Here is a 21,219-nt window from a genome sequence, read left to right as displayed (position 1 = left end):
CATCTGGGCAGTTGTATTTAAGCTTGCACCCAGGAATATTATCTCTTGAGAGGGTACTAGTTTTGATTTATTTTCGTTTACTGTGTACCCTAGGTAAATTAGTAATCTTTTTACAAATGCCAGATGCTTTAGAAGAATGACTTTGTTCCCTGCTTGAATAAGGCAGTTGTCCAAGTAGGGATATATTTGAATTCCTCTGTCTGCAAAATGCAATTACTGGTGCCAGGCATTTTGTGAATACCCTGGGTGCAGTACATAAGCCAAAGGGCAGTGCAGAGAATTGGTAGCGCATTGAGCCAACTATGAATGTGAGGCATCTTCTGCAAAATTATCGGATTGGGACATGCAGGTATGCCTCTTTTAGGTCCAAAGTTACGAGCCAAGCCTTCTTGCCCAGCATGGGCAGTAGCTGCTGTAGAGTCAACATCTTGAATTTTGGAACCTCCAGAAATGTGTTTAGTATAGACAGATCCAGTATTGGTCTCCAGGCTTTGTCCTTTCTAGGCACCAAGAAAAGTCTTGAGTAAAATCCTTGCCCCTGCTCTTGTTGTGGTACTTGTTGAATGGCCCCCATGTCCATGAGGGCTGTAATTTGCTTTTGTGCCTCTGCCCATTGATTGTGTGGCAGGTCTGGCATACCTTTTGCCCTTGGCAGGGTGTGAAAATGGAACGTGTAGCCCTGGGACACTATATTCAAGACCCATTTGTCTTTGGTAATCTTTTGCCAATTTTGTGAAAAAAAGTGCTAGTTTTCCCCCTAAGGGGGCTGCTAAAAGAAAAGTGCTTGGATTTGGCAGAGGAAAGTCATTGGGACTGTTTCCTGTAAGGTTGTGATTTGTCTTCTCCACTTTTGGAGGTAGGAGCACTCCATTGTTTAGGCCGGTATGAGCCTTGGGGATGAGATCTGCCTCTGGGACGTCTGTATCTGCCTCTTTGTGGCCTGTCTGACACTGGAAAGGACCAATTTTTGGAAGGCCAGTTCCTGCTAAATCTGGGTGGCTGTACCTGTAAAAAATCCTTAACTATCTGCATGGATTTCGCTTTATCCTCCATTTTCTTCAAGACCTCTTCTGCTTTAGCACCAAACAATGTATCATGTTGTAATGGGGCATCTAATAATTTTGCTTTAACATGATCAGGTAGATTATGTTCCTTTAACCAAGCATGCCTTCTAATAACAGAACCTGTAACTGCAGCCCTGCAAGAGGCCTCCAGTGAATCATAACCACATTGCAAAGTATGCTTTCCCACTTGTTCAGTTGCATGCAATAAATCATGCAATTCCTTGTTCTCTGAACATTCAGAATTTGTCAACATTTTCTGTTTAAGCAGGGACATTAAGTATTGCTGATATTTAAGCATATAAAACTGACAATTTAAAGCAATTACAGCCAAGGTAGCAGAAGTGCATACTTTTTTCCCCCATCTGTCCAGTGCCCTAGAATCCCTATTAGAGGGGACATGGTTTTTAGCAGTGGAAGCTTTGACCCCTTTGGGACCCTGAGATATAGTTTCTGGGTCAGCAGCGGGGTTCTTATATAGGAATTTATGAGAATCTGGGACCCTGTAGTATCTGTCAGGCTTAGCAGGTGCAGGAGGTAAAGAGTCTGGGGACAGGCCGGACTCTGAAAATACATCATCTACAATATCTAGAACAGGTGGAATAGCAAGGGGCCTATGCTAAGGTAATAGCAGAAAGTCTCAGTCTTTTCTTAGATTCTGAGTAATCTTGGCTTTCCCAGTGGACATGCTCCCTCATTGTATGCAGAGTTTCCCCAAAAGAATAATCCTCAGGAGGAGAGGCTGAAGGAATGGATTCTTCAACATCAGAATCCTCATAAGGAGGAGTGGAATAATCCTGTTCAGAAGAGGAATCAGAGGAAATAGAAACCTGATCAGAAGAATCATATTCTGTCTCTTGCCTAGGCCTCTTATCAGGAGGGGCATAGGAACCCCTGATCAAAGTAATTAGGTCTTCGGCCATTTTAAGCATCTGTTTTTTAGGCATTGTAGTCCAAGTAGGAGAATGCTGTACTTGTTTCTTTGTCTTTAGAGCTGCTTTAGTATTTGTCTTTGAAGCTGAAGATGGTTTAATATATAACTGTGTAGGTCTGAAGACACCCCCTCAGAAACCGATGCCTGCTCAGCAGCTCCGGACCCATCTGAGGGAATGATTTCAGAGTGTCCAAGACCTTGAGTATCCAGAGGCCCAGTCGGCTCCACGTAGGAGTCGGTAGCAGGTGCCAGGGGCTGCGAAAGCCCCTCACTGAGAGCCGGCAAACTGGCGACTGGCCTAGCGGAGGCCTCGTCGTCGGTTTTGGACCTCGGATGCCTATCCTTGTCCTTGCGTTTTTTTGTAAACTCCGGTCGTCGGCTGTTCTGACGGCATTATGTAATTAAACCTTCGGCCAAAATAATGGAATGCAAAATCGAACCGATGCTTAACAGTGCATTGGTTAAATCTATCACAAAACCGACAGCTAGCAACGTTGTGGTCAGGGCCTAGGCAAGGAATACAGTAAGAGTGAAAATCCTTATGAGGTATTTGCTTCCCACAAGAAATACAATTGTTAACTTTTTCTGACATCGGTCTGGAGCAAGAAAAAAGTTTCCCCAATGGGGTACTTAGCTTTAAATAAGACTTCGGTTCTGAAATTCGGATTTGAAAATCTCAGGAGTCGGCCGACCAACACTTGCGAACTGCTTTTGCTTCGGGCACCGCGTGGCAAGAAGTACTGAAGAAAATGGCGTCTGCTGCATCTTTTATACCCCCTGGCGCACTGACGTCAGGGAAGAGGCGACAGCAACAGACGCCAGACCAGGACTTTGGAATTCAGGCAGACTGCGGGTAGCCTGCCAGCAGGATAACCCAAGAGTAATGACTGCAACAGTGAAACACTATGAACATCTGTAAAGTCTAGAGGATGCACATGTTGAAACCACACTGAATTCAGAAAAGACTGGAACTTCCTCATGTGAAGCCTGGCCAGAGGAAGAATCAGAATTGTGGAAATCATGAACCCCAGAGTTCTAAGAAACTCCCTTGCTGTAATGGAGGCCAGGGTAAGAAGAGTTTGAAAGTAAGAAATGAGAGTCAAGGCCTTTGGAGGAGGCAGGGGTGCCAGCATTGGCACTGTCTGAATCCTGCAACCCAGAAAGACATGATCCTGAGAAAGAGTCAAGGAAGACTTTTTGAAGTTTATTGTGAACCCCAGACTTTGAGGAAGAGAAATGGTAAAATGCAGATTTTGCAAAAAGGACCTCTGGAGAGGATCCCTGAATCAGCAGATCATCCAAGTAAGGAAATATTTGAATCCCTTGAAGCCTGCAAAATGCAATCACAGGAGCAAGGCATTTGCTGAACGCCCTTAGGGCAATAGAAAGGTCAAAGGACAAAGCACTGAACTGAAAATGCCAGGAAGCAACACAAACGCAAAAACCTCCTGAAAACAGGATGGATTGGAATATGGAGATAAGCATCTTCGAGATCCAGAGACACCAGAAAGGCCTGAGGTAGCAAGAAAGGAAAAAGGGTCTGAAGGGACAACATCTGAAAGGAAGGCACCTTCAGAAAAGTGTTTAGATGAGAGAGGTCTAGAATCCATCTCCAAGTACCTCCTTTTCTGGGCACTAGAAAACATTCTTGAATAAAACTCTTCCCCCCTTTGGGGCACAAGCACATCTTGAATAGTACCCCGAGACAAGAGATCTCAAAGAACCTCTGGGAAAAAAGAAGTTGTCCCAGAGGAGGCTGAGGAATGCCCATAAGAGGAGGATGGGAATTCCACACCATGAAGTACCCCTGACGAATGACTGACAGAACCCAAGAATCCTGGGTGATTTGATGCCAAATAGGAAGAGAAAGAGGAATGTGGCTGGGAACAGGTGGACAGTCGGACAGCACCTGGTTTGTCAGGAAAGGATGGCTCGAGAATCCCTGCAGTCTGAGTGGGCTTAGCAGGAGGAGCCCATTTACCACTCTTTTTACCTTAAGCAGGAGGGCGAGACTGCCTACGAACAAAGGCTTGTTTAGAAGGGTAGTTTCTCTGAAATTTAGGCACGGGAGAAACAAAGACATGTTTAAGCTCCTGTAAGATCCTCCTCTTATCCTGAAAAGACTTAAACCAGTAGCTGCTTCCCCAAATAAAAGTTCAGTATTCAGAGGAGCACCCAGCAACTTGGCCTTAATAATCACTGGGGTAAACTTTGACGGCTAAGCCAAGCATACCTCCTCAGTACTGAACCAAAAGCAGCAGCCCTAGAACAGGCATCTGCTGAATCATAACTACATCTGATAGAATGACAAAATACTTGAGAGGAGGTCCCTAGCAAGTTAAGAGAAGATTTACTCTGAGTCTGGAACATCAGAAAAAAGCTGACAAGCCTGAGAAAGAAGAGCCAACACATACCTAGATGTATGGGTCTGATAATTAATAGCCCTAAAAACTAGGGTAGCAGAAGTATAAAACCTTCTTACCCAGCCTGTCCATGGTTTTGCTGTACTTGTCAGAAAGCAGTAACTTGGACGAAGGAAGCAATTGAGACAGCTTATCAGAGGCTACAGACACCACAGAGGGGTCAGTAGCAGGACATCTGAACAAAAAGGAACAGTCCTCAGGCACCCTATAAAACCTACCAGACTTCTTTGGAGCAGGGGGCACCCAATAGGGCACTTACGAGCATTAGGAAAAACATCTAGTAAAGCAGCCAAGACAGGAGGAATAGTCGCAGGTTTAGGAGATTCCATCTGCAGTAACTCATAGTACCTCTTAGGGAATAGCCGAAACCTGGGCACAATCCCACTTAAAAAAATTCTATCATCCTAGAGATAGTGTCCCCAAAGGAAATTTCCTCAGAAGGAGTATCTGGACTATTAGAGTCCTCCTCCTCAGACCCATAGTCTGGGTAGAATAAGTAAGGGGTACCTCATCAGAATCCAACTCTTCCACAGAAGAATTTAATTCCCCTGGGTCTTTTAGATGAAGACCAAGGAGGACCAGGAACCAAAACCCCTTGAGGAGGCCTTAACGACAGTAAAGGCATTAAATAACCCCCAAGTAAAGGCCTGCCACTCACTTTGCGGGTCTCTAGGAGCAAAGATTATTTTAAGGGGACGTCCGTCCTAGAAAACTGAGAGGGCCCCGACTCAGGATGGCATTCCCCGAACAACCTCAGTAGAAACTTCTTCCCTAAGAAGAAACTGCGGACCCCCCCCCCCGACCCCTCAGAAACAATGAAACATGGTTCTTCCTGAAATGGACGCCTGCAAAGCCTCATTAGACGTGCTGCCTGCCAGATCCTCACCAGGCTCCAACCCTGACACAGCAGAGGAATCAGACAACACACAGTAAGGAAGAGAGAGAGCTGGACAGATTGGCTTAAAGTAAAACTGGATACTTTTGGCACAAAGAAAGATTAGTTCTCAAAGAAACTTTGTCTGTGTGGAAAATGAGATAGGGCTGACATCATAACAGCTTGAAACTCAGATAGTCTTCTTGCAGAGGTCAGAGCAAATTAGTGAAACAGTCAGCCAGATGAACTAGTTCAAAAAAAAAAAAAAAAAAAATTAAGACCCCAAGTAGGAGCCATCAAGTTTTCTTGGCGGTCTCTTATGCAAAACCCATTTCAAAAACATTTTGACATGAGATTGCACTGAAACAGGAGGATCCGTAGGTAGACATACTGAAATGGCCTATAAATAAGCCTGGACAGAGGAGTAAGAAAGATCACAGAAAAACAAATCACACAAATATTGTAAAACCAGAGAAACACTAGCCCTGAAATAGTGCATATATTAGTAAATAAAAAAGGTTTTCAAATGGCAGGCTTTCTTGCCTTCATTAACAGCCATTCATGAACAGTTTTTATCCAACTGCAATAAGACGCATTAACGCAGACACAAATCTGGATGCATCAAAACTATAATAGATTGTTACGCTCTCATTCTTTTTTTTCATAAAGTAATTCTATTTATTTATTGCATACTAAATCAATATAGTCTCATTTAAGTGGAATTCCAGTCACTTCTTATGTGCAATATCACCCAATCTCACCTCTGTATATAGTGTACTTTTCTTTTTATGTGTTAATTATATAGTAGTCAGTGTTGTCCAAGGTAATAAATAGTGTACAAGCATGTGCGACAGCTACTTAGATATTTAGTTTTGTACTATAGTTATTGTTTATTCTTTAATACCCATCATGTCTGTCTTTTTGTGTCTGTTTTCTCCTGTAAAAGAGCAGACACTCAAAATTTTGTTTAGGTAGCACTTGTGTTTCCTAAATGACAAAGTTTCTTTGCATTAACACCTGCTGTATATCCTCAGTAAAGTGGTGCCCAAAAGGATTAGGACACTTATCATCCAGGTAGGCAACTGAAGTTTACTGATGTCTATTGTATCAAACAGACCTGTTCTTGTGGTAATTGCCCCTCCCTGGCCACGTCCTAAAGAAAGGACAACCACAGGAGCCTGGGCCAGAAGTGAGTCACAGCAATGACAATGGGAGATTCCTTCCAAATCTTCAGAAGCATCCCGAGTATTAGTGAAAAGTGTGGAAAAGCATACAGGCGCACTCCTGTCCAAGGAAAAGAAAAGGAATACGTCTTCCAGGCCTTCTTGCATGGAATCCTGGAACAGAATCTTGCCAATTGGTTGTTCAGAGAGGAGGCAAAGAGGTCTACTTTAGGAACTCCCACAGATGGATCAAATTTTGGAAGACCCCCCCTCCCATCTAGATTCCATTCATGAGGGTCTGTCCTGGTCCTGCTAAACCTGTCTGCCACATAATTTTGCTCTGACAGAATGCAGGATGTCTGTAGAGTGACACTGTGCTGTGAAGCTATTATCCTAAGCTAACATGGCTAGTCTGCAAAGGGGGTACCAACCTGGTTCCCACCCTGCTTGTTAATATGTGCCACAGGACTGTGGAATTGCCTCCAACAACTTGAAAAGGCCATGGGAACCAGACAGGATTCAGAGAGGTGCGTTTAGATCTGGGCAAGTATCTGTTAGATATTTATGTGCCTGCGGCTGTTCTTGGTGACACACACACACGCACACACACATACACACACACACACAGACAGACAGACAGACAGACAGACGCACACAGACATACCGCATCTATCCCTCCTGAAACAACTTCCCAAGCAAAGTCCAAGGCACCTGTGGTGAATGTCTGCTTTAATACAGGAGGGAGAAAGGAAGACCTGGTGTTAAGGAAATCAGTTGTCTCCAAATTATTTTTCTTCTGACAAACCTCAATATCGGGATTTGAAAAGGCAAAGGGTGCCGGTGCTGGTACCAAAAAGAGACTTCAGGTGAGAAAGATGTACTGGTATCTGGAGTCCTGCCAAGGGTATTATGAGAATCATTCAAGCCATGAGACTCAAAATTCTGAGGTATTCCTGTGCAGTGACACAAGCTTGAGTGGAAAACTTTAAATAGGTCTAGATAAAAAAGACTGAGGAATTTTGTAAATACTATCTGCCTTATTAGAGGCAGCTGGCAGACAATGAGGAAAACTGCAGGCAGTAACACACACATCCTCTAAAGCAGAGAGGATAAGAGAAATGGGTGTAGGTTTTGAAAATTATTTCTGTAACAACTCATAGTAGTTTCTGACAGACTGAGAAACTGTGTTCTACCACTGAAAATATGGGCGCGTTCTAGCAATAGCCTCAGAGAAAGAGAAAACCCCAGAGAGAGAAATTCAGAAACTGAGCTCTCCTCTGAGTGTAAATCAGAATTCTGAAGAGAAAACCCTGTAGCTGTCATTTCATTTTCCTGTTCAGATTCAGAATCTTGAATCTCTTCAGGAAAAGAAGCATCCCCCTTTTTCTTTTACGAGGAAATATTTACAAGAAGGGTCAATAGCCTGAATTAAACCCTGAGCCAGACCCAGTAAACTGCTCTTGTCTAAGGAAATTTGAGGAGAAGTTAACATATGCCTAGGATTAACTGCGTTATTAGTGGCAGCAGCAGCTGCTTCCCAGGGATAGGCACAGCATTCTGAAACAGTGAAGCCTTTCCTGTTCTCTCTTTTCCAGGACCGACAAGAGGGGCTCACACTTGCTCCTTGAAAGAATGCCCAAACAGCCTCACAGGACATGGCTACCCCCTAGTCCATACTGGCTTCTAGGTGCTACATCAGAGGGATCAGGGGTAAAAGACGGGTGTTGGGAGGTACAACATATGGCCACAGCAGAGTAAACCACCTGTGGCCGAGGCAAACTGCTAGCCTACTGTGGTGGCAAAAGCAGTTTACTTACATTTTCTTTTTGTGGTTGGAAGAAGGACCAACTACGGGACTAGTAATATGTTCTGTAGTCCGAATCTTTCATATGCAAGTAATGCAGCAAATGCAAGTAAAAACTATTACTTTAAAAAGTCATTTTTTTTTTTTTTTTTTTTTTATATAAAGAAAAACAACACAGTAAAATGCACTTTAAAACACACTGTCAGCCCCCAAAAGTAAAACGAAAACAAATTTCTCCACAGAAAAAAATGGCTTTCAGTTTAAAGCCTTAGATGAATATATTCGTTGGTAGCAGTAAAGCTTTGAATGACTTGGCCCCCAAATTTTTCGTTTAGGCAGTTCAGCTCAAGCTGCCTGACAGTTTGGGGACATGGAAGGTGCCCCGAAGCTTTAGTAGCTGGTGATCCGTTTTAACCTTGGTAGGATACAACCCATACAGTTAAGGCTACTGTGATCAATATGATGAACACCCCCAATGATATCAACATCAAGGACAAGGAATCAAAAGATGGCTTTGAGGGGACTGGCAACTGAATCAAGGCCAGGTAGGAGAGAAACAATCCACAGCCAAGTCCAAAAAGTCCAGCAATGACCATGCTTAGAAGTCCCCCAATGCTACTGGGGTTGAGACATAGGATCAAAAGTCCTGGACTTAAAGCCTGCAACATCACCCTGTAATCCACCAAGGAACAGTGGTACTAATTTCATGAACTTTAATCGTACTTTGACTTAGGAATGGGGTCCATTCCTGTCATGGTATTACAAACCCAAAAGACTTGGAGAGAAATTAAAAAGGAACAGTGAGTACTGCATGGTCTACCAGATGTGAGGATCAGAGTCTGTAGCTTCACAGCTCTAGTTCAGGGACCAGAGACTTTTGAGACACTAGGAACTGCTTTACCAGAAATCAGACAATCCTGTAGCTTGTTTTTTTTTTTTTTTTTTTTTTGCTATTTTAGCAGACTCCCCTTCCTTACTATTGGTCTTTCAGGATTCTGGCCCTGCAAGAATACCATTTGTGGATAAACAAGTCTTAAACGTAATAAAAACAGGCTACGCACTACAATTTGCTTCTCACCAAAAACAGCAGCTATTCCTTCCATTCCAAAAGGTCATCTCCAGGAAGGTATTACTCAAGTACATCATCTGTTAGGCTCAAGGATCTATAGGACCTGTTCCTCTAAAATGGACACAAGATGTTACTCAATACTGCTTCTTGTTCCAAGAAAAGAAGTAACATAGAGGTCTGTCTTGGATCTTTCAAGACTAAACAGGTTCATGCTAGTCACCAGGTTCAAAATGTTAATCCTGAAGAATAGTGTGCCCATGCTAGCCCTTCAAGTGTTCTTCGTCACTTTAGATCTATAAGATGCTTACTTACGCATTTCCATAGCAAATGCACACAGGGGGTATCTGTGCTTCAAATTTATTTGCTCTACTCTTTGGAAAAACTGTGGGCTCAGTAGAAAAACCAAAGTATCTGGACCCAGTAATTGCTTTCTGCAGGGCAAACAGCATTCAAATTTACTGCTATGGATTGCGTGATTCAGTAAAACTCTGTCAAGGATCTGCAGACTTCTCTTCAGCTAACCATGATCATTTTCTTAATGCTAGGATTCACTCTCGGTTTAAAGAAGACCAAGCTGACCCCATCACACAACTTAGTGTTTCTAGGCACAAACTATAAATGTCCTCCTTTCCACCTAATCTTGCATTCCCATTTACTTCCCAAATGCCACTGATCATTTCACTGTGCATGTTGTACTATGCTGAAGGCTGGCTCACCACCCTTAAATCACCACTCTAAATCTTTGGGTTGTCAGTTGACAAAATGACTTTATTCTTTACTAAGGACTCTGTCATTGTTTGATAAAAGCATGCTGCATTTGACCAGTCCTTCCACCGACCCATGCAGCACCCCACTAATCAACAATGGTTTCTTCCTCAGAAGTCCCCCCGCCCCACACACACACACACACACACACACACACACACACACACACACACACACACACACACACACAGCTATCCTATACTTACTTTTCTTGTGCTAAGCAAGTTTTGCTTCACTCTTGTTAGAAATGTTTTAAAGTACTTCATTGTTATCTCACTATACATCATAACTTGAAATAGCATACTTATACCATGGAAACTTCAAGTAGTATTAACAAGAGAAGTATTTCAATGGAAAAAGTGCCATGACAATTGCAAGTAAAAACATACTGCTCTGAAACAGAACACTGAAAAGACAGTATCTTTAAAGTTGCAGATCTTAAGTTGTCTGTAGTGTATTCAACACTGTAGCCACATTACTAGATGCATTCAGTGTTCAGAAAAGCACTACAAGGCATGCACATTATCTGTACAATAGCAAATGTATCCCAAAATACATGCTAAGCAAGTCTGCAATCTGGTTTGAAAAAAAAAGACAATGATCAAGCTATGAAACAATTCTTCATGTTAATAATTAACTTGCAATCAAGATTCACAAAAATCAACTAATGCAAAAACTTTTTTGTATTACATTTCTAAAGTAAACAGCATGAAAATGAACTGTTGAACTATACAGCCTGCAGACTATTTGGTTTTGATAAGAAGTGGGGGTAAACACAACTAAAAAGAGAAACTAACACAGCAGATGCTTTTTTAACATCTAACTAGGAAAGAAAAGCTACATAATTCTGCCTATTTACATATTCTCCCAGCAAAATTCAGATGCTAGTTAATGGCCTATCTGAAATATAAAGCATCGCAATGCTAATGCAGTTGAATACCGCTAAATGTTAAAAAAAATAATCAAGTGGAAATCCTGAAAGCATCAGCTACTGTGCTTCACTGCACATTTCCTCCAAATCCAGAATTATAAACATTGTGCATGCCTTCATGATAAAAATAAAAATGCAGAAATCAAGTTAAATCTCACTTTCCAGAGAAAATCATGTACAGAACCTAAAACCATGTAAAGAAACTTAGCTTCCAAACCCCAAATATGAACATTTCATGCATCTTCCTCGCAGCTTTACTTCTACAGTTTTATTTTTAAATCTCATCTTCCAACTATCTGAAATGCTTACGCAGTAAAAGTCATACAAAATACTTACCTATACAACAGTTAATTCTAAACTCTTACAGTCCACTGTTTATAATACCATATGACCATAATCAGTGCAGGAAATCCAAAGATAAAGAACACGCATCATCACAATCCCATATGAGTATTAAGTTATGCAATTTCATGTCGTCTCACAGCAAGACAAGAAGTGTATGTTTAACCCACCACTAAGTTATTCTAATTCATAAAAGTCAACAAAAGAATCTTCAAACTTAAGCAAAATTATGATAAATGCTTCCACCATATTTCTTTAAGAGTGTTACATAGTAGAACAAATTTTCAACTTAAAACAATCAAATCAGTATTAATGACCAAAAATAAGAAATAATGTTTGAGTTTACAAACTGTACTGCAAACCTGATGGCCCGAAACATTGCATTAAAAATGCAGATATTCTTGGTTAAAGTACAATAAATTATTTCAAACATCTTTAATACGTGTATATTGCAGAATTAACTTAAAAATGAAATCAGTACAAAGGCCAAAAATAAAATATTGCTCAGTTTTACAGAAGCACTACAAACTGATAGCTCTTAAAAATGTACCTGATCTTGTTCATGGGGCAGAAGGCTAACTGGTGGAAGAGGCAATATGGAAGCACAAGAAAATCGAGCAGCTCCCTTTCCTTCCAAACTTCCATAGTTGACTCTATAAAGTGGTCCATCTTTTAATAATCTCCCATTATTCACAGCACGCTTTGTTGCCAGCCGTAAACGTTGTTGAAAAATTAGGCTGGAAGTAATATCTGCCAAATCACTTTGACTTCGCAGATATTTTTCTATATTCTTAAGAGAGGAACCACTGGGTTCCTTAAGCCCTTCGATAGCTCTTTTTAATAACTTATTCCAATCCACATTGCAAAGATCATTAGCAGCTCTAGTACATCCTTTCACAAATTTTGGAAAAGTATCCTGCTTGACCAAGCTAAACCTTCCAGGATTTTCTGGGTCTTTGTAGGATGCAAGCCCTTTATTAGTAACTTTAAGAATGGAACCATCTTGCACACTCAATTCCAACTGCTCAAGAACAGTTCCCTTATCTAATCCATGAGAAGCAGACACTGCATGGCATATTCTTTCTTCAGACGGTCGCTGTTTTTGTCTTTTAACTTTCTGTATTGCTTCAAGAATCCACTCTGTATAAAGAGGGTTGGCAAGTTTTACCATGGCTGACCAATACTTTGTTCCAGCAAAGGGGTATCCATAGAGATTATTTTCCCAAGGTCTTTTAATACCAATTACCACAGTTCAGACATACTGCACTGAAAAAGGAACACTGAAACAAAAGCAACACAAGTTACTTTCCCACAACAAATGGTTCACAGCATTTCCATGAAAAGGCTAATGCGACAGAATTCTTTTGTAAACTAAACAGTAGAATCCTGGTAGATTACTACAAGTTTAAAAATTAAGTTTCAGCTCGCCGATTTCCTTATTATATGCAACACTGATGAAAGCTGATAATGTAAATCCATTGCTGAACTGCAGAAATCTGAAAATACAGAAAACAAAAACAAGTTGTAATAACCAATTTACAGTACAATGCTCCAAAACACAACACAACATAATGAGTATGAAAGTTAAATCAGCAAAAGATTTGTCAAATTCAGAAAAAATTAAGGGTCTGACCTAATGCCACAAACTGTGTTTGGCAGCATGCAATCCCCTTAACACAAGCATCATGAACCTCTAGCTTCTTCATACGGATGCAGGCTGTAAACAAAATATTAGCACCCTTGTTGTCCAGCACTACAACTTTCCTAGTTTCTAAGCAAAGAGACACCTTTTTAAAAGGTCTACTTTACTCCAGACATTTTTTTTCCACCATAAAAGAGTATAACAGCACTCTCAATAAATCGGTCAAAAAAATTCACACAGGAAATGTGTGTGTGTGTGTGTGTATATATATATATATATATATATATATATATATATATATATACATACATACATACATACACATACACACACATATATATATATATATATATATATATATATATATATATATATACACACACATATATATATATATATATATATATATATACATATATACATACATATAAAAAAAAAAATATATATATATATATATACACACACACACACATACACACACACACACACACACACAGACACAATTATACAATACACACACACACAATTATACAATTAATGAAAGATGCTTAGAAAAGTTATCCTTTCCAAACTGCAGCTTACGAAGTATAAAAACAACAATGATGTTTTTATACAATGATACTGCAGTACAAGGACAAAATGATGACATGGTCGACAGACCACGATGCTTTGCCACAGATGGTCTACACCTGTCGCCCCTGGGATTTCGGATACTGGCTAAGGCTCTTGCTGCCCCTATAGTGCCTTTTTTAGGCAAGGTTCAAATAACAAATTCATCACCATAACAGGAACAGGCAAGCAAAAACAGAGTGTAATGCTACTCAATGCTAGAAGTCTAAATCTCAAAATGCACTCACTCGAGGCACTCCTTAAAATGGAGAACATCGATATCTGTGCAGTGACTGAGACCTGGTTCAAGGCTCCAGAGAGCACCCCTGCACTACCAGGCTATAACTCATACCACACTTTTCAGACATGTAACCTGGACCGAAACACCAAAGGCGGAGGTGTGTCCATATTCATTAAGGATATCCACACCTCCAGGCTAGTTGCTCAGCATAATGCATCCAAGGTTATCCAAGTGCAACTAATTCTGGGCAAAATTGCAATCCAAATTGTAGTTTGCTACAGATCCCCCACCATGCCCCAGGATTCCCACTCCTCTTTTCTTGATGTACTGGAAAATATTAGGGTTCAACCAAACACCCTAATAATGGGCGACTTCAACTACCCCACCAATAACTGGGAAAAATACTCATGTACCAACTCCTTAGCTCAACACTTTCTGAAATTCATAAACTCCAATGCCCTAGATCAAATTATCCACACCCCTACCAGGAGCAACAATATCCTAGACCTAGTCATTACCAACATGAGTGACCGGTGTTCCACACCTGAAATCAACTCCTTGTTAGTCTGATCCGACCATAAGCTAATCACCCTTGATATCACATCCCGCCCCATCCCCCCATTAAGGAAACCACAATAAAAAAATTCTCCAAAGCCAACTTCATGCTTCTTAAGACAGAAGTGGTGAACTTCATGACACCCATGCAGATGGACAATACAGTTACAACTGCCGAATCCTACACAAATGCACTCTATAAGCACTTACACCAGTGCATGGATCGTGTTATCCCAAACGGAACCAAGACGCCATCCTCCAAAAAAAGGAAGCCAATCTGGTGGTCCCCTGCCATAAACAAACTGTACAACAGAAGGAAGAAACTGTTGCAAAAGAGAGTAAAATCCCATGAGTGGAGGAGCTCCCTGGTCAGCCTCAGTAAGAAGCTGAGATCCCTTATAAGATCCTCCAAAGCTAGCTACGAAAACAAAATCACCACTAATTCCAAGGACAACCACAAAGCATTCTATAGCTATGTCAAGAATCTCAATGGCAACACCCAGATTTGCTCTGAGTTACAGCACAAAGGCACGAAAATTACAGAACCAACTGATATTGCCAACATCCTGGCAGATAGGTTCAGTGCTAACTTTACTCCCCTCTCACCCCCTTTACCCCCCCTCTCACCCCCTAAAGGGCCCATATCTATACAGGAAGAATGCAGAGTCCCTGTAATCACAACTACGCAGGTAAAAGCTACACTCTCTAAAGCCAAAAACACAGCATCCATGAGACCGAACAACATCCCAGGCTGTGTTTTACACGAACTTCAGAACGAACTGGCTCTCCACTTAAGCACAATGTTCAATAATAGCCTCACATTAGGCTTTGTACCCACTGAATGGCACACAGCAACAGTTATCCCACTCCACAAAGGGGGAGCCACCACTGATCGACCTATTACCCTGACGAGCCTGGTCTGCAAGGCCATGGAACGTATCATCATGGAACTCAAACAAAAACATTGGTAACCTCCAAACTCTGGATCCCACCCAGTTCGGGTTTGTGAAAGGCAGATCATGCCTCCTGAACCTGATCGGACTTCTTTGAGGCAGTCACCAAAGCCGTAGATGAGGGTAAGGTGGTTCACACAGCCTATCTTGACCTCGCCAAGGCTTTCGACACCATCCGCCATTCTGGAATTATAGCTAAACTCACTAAAGTAGGTGTAAATCCCTATGTCACAAGATGGGTTGTCAACTGGCTCACTGACAGAACCCACACTGTAAAAGTTGCAGACTCCAAATCTGACCTCAAAGCAGTGACAAGTGGAGTACCACAGGGTTCCGTCCTGGGACCTCTCCTGTTTGGTATCTACTTCTCTGAAGTACAGGCTAAAACAGAAGGCCTCTGGCTAACGAAGTTTGCAGATGACTGCAAACTAGGAGCCATTGTCAAGTCCCCAAATGATGTGGACATCCTGCAGAAGGGCCTCAGAGCCATGGCCTCAAGCTCAATGCCAAAAAGTGCAGCGTCATCCCCTTTGGTACAAACTCTGTACCCATGAATTACCACACAGGCAGCAATCTACTTAACACGAAATGCGTGATGACCTTGGGTCCCAGGCGGACAGTAGTCTCTCCTTTGATAGTCACATCACCACAGTAGTCCGGGAGTCCTTCTACGTGGCACACCTCATCATAAAAGGGCTCTCATCCAGGAAAAAAAAAAGAGGTCATTGTTCCCCTCTACTCGACACTCAGACCCATTACAGAGTAAAACACCCCGTTTGGAATGTACCTCACAAGACATCTGCAGCAGCTGGAAAGGCCACATAAGTACCTCACAAAGACAATTACTGGCCTCAAACAAATGCCCTACACTGACCACCTCAAAAAACTCCAGCTTCACTCTATAGCATATCGCCTACTCAGATGTGATCTCTGCCTAACATATAATGCTATGTCAAACCCAGAGCTGTTGGACATGCTACACCTAAAGAAATCTCAATCCCTCCGAGCTACACGCTCTAGGGACCTAAACCTTGTCACCACAATAAGCAGGACATGCTGGAGGGATAGATTCCTGTCCCAGAGACTTCCCATACTCTGGAACAGGCTACTCATCTATGTCAAGCAAAGTTTTTCATTAGCACTCTTCAAGAAAAATCTTGATGAGTGGATGGGAAATAGGAAATATACCCCGGGGATCACTTCTGTGTCTCTGCTCGACAGTGGCACATGAAAATAACTTTCTTGGGTGGCGTACGCCAGGGAACCTTGTTGGCTAGGTTTACGTAAGCCCTTCGGCCAATAGGTTCATAAGTTCATAGGTAGGTACTAGGCTATGTGGCATGTTAGGACCAGTGTTACTGGGGGTAGGCATAATGGTTAAGGTGTCTACCTCACAGACATGGGGCTTGATTCTCACCTTTGAGGGAAACTGGCTAGGCTTAAAGTAGCCTCCACTGGCAGCTAGCCTAGTACTTGCCTATGAACATATTACACAATTACATAACAAGGTCAGATCCATACATTTACTAGTCTTACCTCAGTAGCTGGAAAATCTATGAAGAATGTGTAGAGGGGAAGCCTGGGAGAATTTCTATCATGATGAACCTATCTACAAAAGAACAAGACAAACTAGCATGGAGTACTCAAACCAGTATATGTAAAATGTCTCATCTTCAACAAAGCCTTTCACTTTGTTACTCCAAAACAATTAACTGCCGTAATACCAACACATGCACGGGAGAAAACAAAGTGGATCAAGGAATAACTAAATGGAAGGAAGCAGAATGTTACACAGCAAGGGGAGCACTGCTCATCTCTGCACGGCTTAAAAATGGCAGGACTTTAACCAACAGCTATCCTTAATCCAGTTAGAATTTGACCATAATGGACTGTTGGGCGAGTAAAGAAGCTTAAGTAGCATTCTAATACAGTGTACATTTTGTATCTCATCAGTTAAATATCCAATACTCCATAATTAAAAAGTATTTATCCTTGGATTGATCATCAAAAAATGATGCAAAGGGGCTTTAGAAATACTCGCACTGCCTGCACCTTATTTCCAAGGAGAAAAGAACAGCTGAGTAAACTTTCTGATCTCGGACTCTGTGCAAGTACTTCAGTTGTCTGTATAAATCCAGAGAACGTGAATATATATATACACTCTGTACAAAATGATTCAGACAACGTCTACTTTCAAGGGTTTGTATACAACTACTCAAGACTACAGACTAGTGTGTGAGGAAGAAAAGCCATGTGCTACAAACAAAAGGTAAACTAGCAAGTATAGCATAAGACAGCGCCCTCATCAGAAATTCATCTTCACTTGAATGCACCGAATTTTATACTTGTGGCCTGCCATTCACTCCATCTCCACATATTTAACTTTCACAAACACCTCTTACTGTAGAAGTAGTATTTAACTTCAAATCAAAACTAATACTACCACTGCAATTATCACCAGCTTCAGCCAGACTTTTCAGACTCATCATCCTGTGCCACTTGCTTAAACCAATTAACAAAGAATATAACAAGATAAACAAATGTACCCTCCTAAAAATCACAAGGATGTAGACATACATATATGCAAAAAGGCACAAGGGTGCAAGCATGGAACAATTACCACACAGCCAGAAGAGCTGTGAGGCACAAGCCCAAAGGGCAAGTGCTTTACAATTCCTGTGCGCACAGTGATACCTGTCCCACGCACACCCCCAAGTGTCTTACCACACTTACAAAACAGGAAACTATCTTTTTTGCAGTTGGAATTTTACACTTCGTAGTTTAACATATAATTACATGTTTTGAAGTATATTTTAATGGAAAATAGTTCCGCTACCCATTTTAAACTAATTTATATGCAAGGTTATAACTTTTTAACTATGTGGAATTGTACTATGAAGCTTTCAGTATGGTGATTTCAGTAAAAGAATGTTTCAAGGAAACGAAGTACAATTATTCTGAAATATTAAAAAAGCATCCAGTACAAGTTTTTACTGAGTGCTTTTTCAGTCAAAATAATTCAGTACTTCCTTTTATTCTTCTTGAGACCAGCTTTGTGTATTTGCTTGCAAATTTAGTACGTGGCTCAGAATCAATCAATCTGCAGGACCTACTTTCTTCTTCAGAGCTAATCAGTTAAGGGACTCTTCTGTCAAACTGTCATACTCTGATGCACAATCAAGTTCATAAGGGATTCGTGCTGGCTTGCCAATGGCAGTTTCAGAGAACATAAAAAATTAAAAAAAATGTTAGACAAAACTAAGTTCTCTGACCATCTGAGGACATTTTTTCCTGGCATCAAGCCATGCTGCACCCCCCGACACACACACACACACACACACACACACACACACACACACACACACACACACACACACAGACCATTATCAACTCAATAACTCAGGGATCAAACAGAGAACAAAGAGACAAATTCCACCATTGACCAAAAGTAGATTTGATAAACTTACTTCCATCCTTTTATCTTCACAGAAGCTACCTTTAGTGAACTGACAGGAACTCATTTATAAACAGGTACTAACATTTACAATACCACAACTGAGTTTAGCAGGTAAAGGAGTTCAGATGAGATTTGCATCCAATAAGCACAGTATGTCAGAAACATGTACAATGGAAACTGTTTGCAAAATAATGCAGTCTCAAAATATTCACAAATAATTCTGGTGGTTATTCTAAGAAGAGAAAGAGACCACTTCTAGTGGCTACTCCAAGAAATGAGAGACCCACATATGCAAGCAGTAATGTCCTGCCCCGATAAAGAATCCTTTGCATCTTTCGCATCCCTAAACACTGGATAATGTCAACGTAAGAGAAAAAAAAACACTATTGTTTACTCCCAAATCACACTTGCAAAGGAATTCTCTCTTCAAAATCATTTCATTAAATAAGACAAATATTGAACTTATCACACACACAATTTCCTGGAGTCATAACAGATAAAAAGAAGTTATGTACTTAACATTCCATGTTAGTAGTCCATCTCACCCTTCATTATTTACGTATGGGTTCGGAGCCAAATGTCTGCTCCGACTCTGTCTATTCACAAGCTGGAAAGCTTCCGATTGGTTCATGGCTTGAGGGTATCCCAGAGTGCACCAGTACAATCCCCAGATCTGAACGAGAGAACCCACTACTACAAAAGGTCATAAACAGAAAATAAAATATATATGTAGACATTATATATATATATATATATATATATATGATTCCCGATACTTACAGGATGGGGGCAGGAGGGCGGATCCTAAAGAATGAAGGGCGAGATGGACTACTAACATGGAACGTTATGGTAAGTACATAACTTCTTTATGTTAAGTAGTCCTATCTCACCTTCATTCTTTACGTATGGGACCGCGTCCTTAGCGCCTCATTATCGGGTGGCTCAAGGAAAAAAAAAAACTCCTGAGTACCGTGGAACTAAAAGATGCTCTACCCCTGAAAAGGGAGGGGAGAAGCCCACGTAGCAGCTACACCAACACCAATAAGTAGGGCCCTGCTAGAAAACAGCAGAGGTTAGACCGAGATCTGGTAGACAGACCCTAGATTATACAGGGTAAGGATTTATCCCACGAAAGTTAATATAATCTATTCAGCTAGAAATCCAGTTATAGAGGATAACTTAGGAAAAACTGGAAAGCCAAAAATGGATTCGGTAAGAGAATCAATAATTAATCTGAAATCCTAACAATTTTTAATCCATTACAAATAAAAAGTAATGTCAAGGTGCATGGTAATGGATGGGAGAACCCCTGAAGGACTAGTACAAGGGAGCACCTTGTAGATATGAAAACCACAGATAAGGTGGCATAAGAAGCAATGCCTGCAATCTGACACCCATTTGGCAGACAAGATAGCCACCAAAACAGTGCGTCAATGACAAAATCTCAGGAAAACATGAATGAGAAGGCTCAAAAGGCAGAAAGGTTAGTCTGAATAACAGCAATTTTAATTCCATGAGACCACAGGTTCTTATCAGGAAATTCTGAAGCGTGGCACCTTAAAAGAGGATTTTGTACAATATGTGACATGAAATTAGAATCTTGGAATCTAGATGAAAATATGAATAGCTGCCAATCGAACTCCAAAAGTGGCAGCTTCCAGCTCCTTGTAGAAGGAGCTCAAACAGGAAAAACCCAAGCTACCGGAGTGAAAGTAATTGGGGTGAACATTAATCTACTCCCTCTTAATGGAGAAATTCTCCATCTAACATAATACAGTCTCCTACTGTAAGATTTATGATAAGACGCCAGGATATAAATCACAGACAGAAAAGGGACCTGACATCTGCCTATAGGTAGAACTGGCTCAGCCCCTAGTCAATAAAGACCGCGCAAGAAGGGGTGAGGGAACTTGACATATATGAATCAAAAAAAAACTGGAACTGAATTCAAGAACCTGGGATCGTACAGGGAGAAGGCCTGAAGGGAAGCGAATTAACATTAAGAATCAGTTTGCCTTTCAGTCCTGTCAGCTTTCTGAATCACCTTTGGAGATTAGGAGGAGGAAAGGAAAAAACTTATGGGAGACCCCAGATCCAAGGGCGAAGAAAGGCATCTCTGAAAGATTCCCCAGGGAAAAGAAGAGGAAGAAAAATTGGCTGCTGCATTTAGCATCGATTGGACTAGCAAAAGATTGTAGTAAGACTGACCTCACCTGCGAAAAATTGTTCCACTGTTTTCCTGTCAGAGATCTCTCATGATGCAACAGAAGAGCTTTGCTGGACTTATGGGCTATAACCTTAGTTGCGACTGTGATGGACGTGGACACCAGAAAAAAACTGGGAAGATAACGCTCATGCCCAAGTCGCATACCCATTCGACAGAGAAGTTAAGATGA

General features: G+C 41.2%; 1 protein-coding gene across 5 annotated transcripts in view; it reads right to left on the bottom strand.

Annotated features, from left to right (window-relative positions):
- The window catches only part of KAT6B (lysine acetyltransferase 6B), a 2,279,653-nt gene that overhangs the window by 2,192,181 nt on the left and 66,253 nt on the right, over positions 1 to 21,219 (bottom strand). For all 5 annotated transcript variants that reach the window (XM_044056739.1, XM_044056740.1, XM_044056738.1 and 2 more), the window contains exon 2: positions 11,917 to 12,862. In XM_044056739.1, coding sequence (XP_043912674.1) covers positions 11,917 to 12,537 — 621 coding nt within the window. In that variant the 5' untranslated portion in view covers positions 12,538 to 12,862. The remainder of the gene's footprint in view (positions 1 to 11,916; positions 12,863 to 21,219) is intronic.

Source organism: Protopterus annectens, chromosome 14.part0, assembly GCF_019279795.1.
Source record: "Protopterus annectens isolate FY-2018-M chromosome 14.part0, PAN1.0, whole genome shotgun sequence".
Classification (NCBI taxonomy): Eukaryota; Metazoa; Chordata; order Ceratodontiformes; family Protopteridae; genus Protopterus; species Protopterus annectens.
The sequence above is the reverse complement of the archived record's forward strand: the minus strand, read 5'-3'. Positions and strand labels throughout refer to the sequence as shown.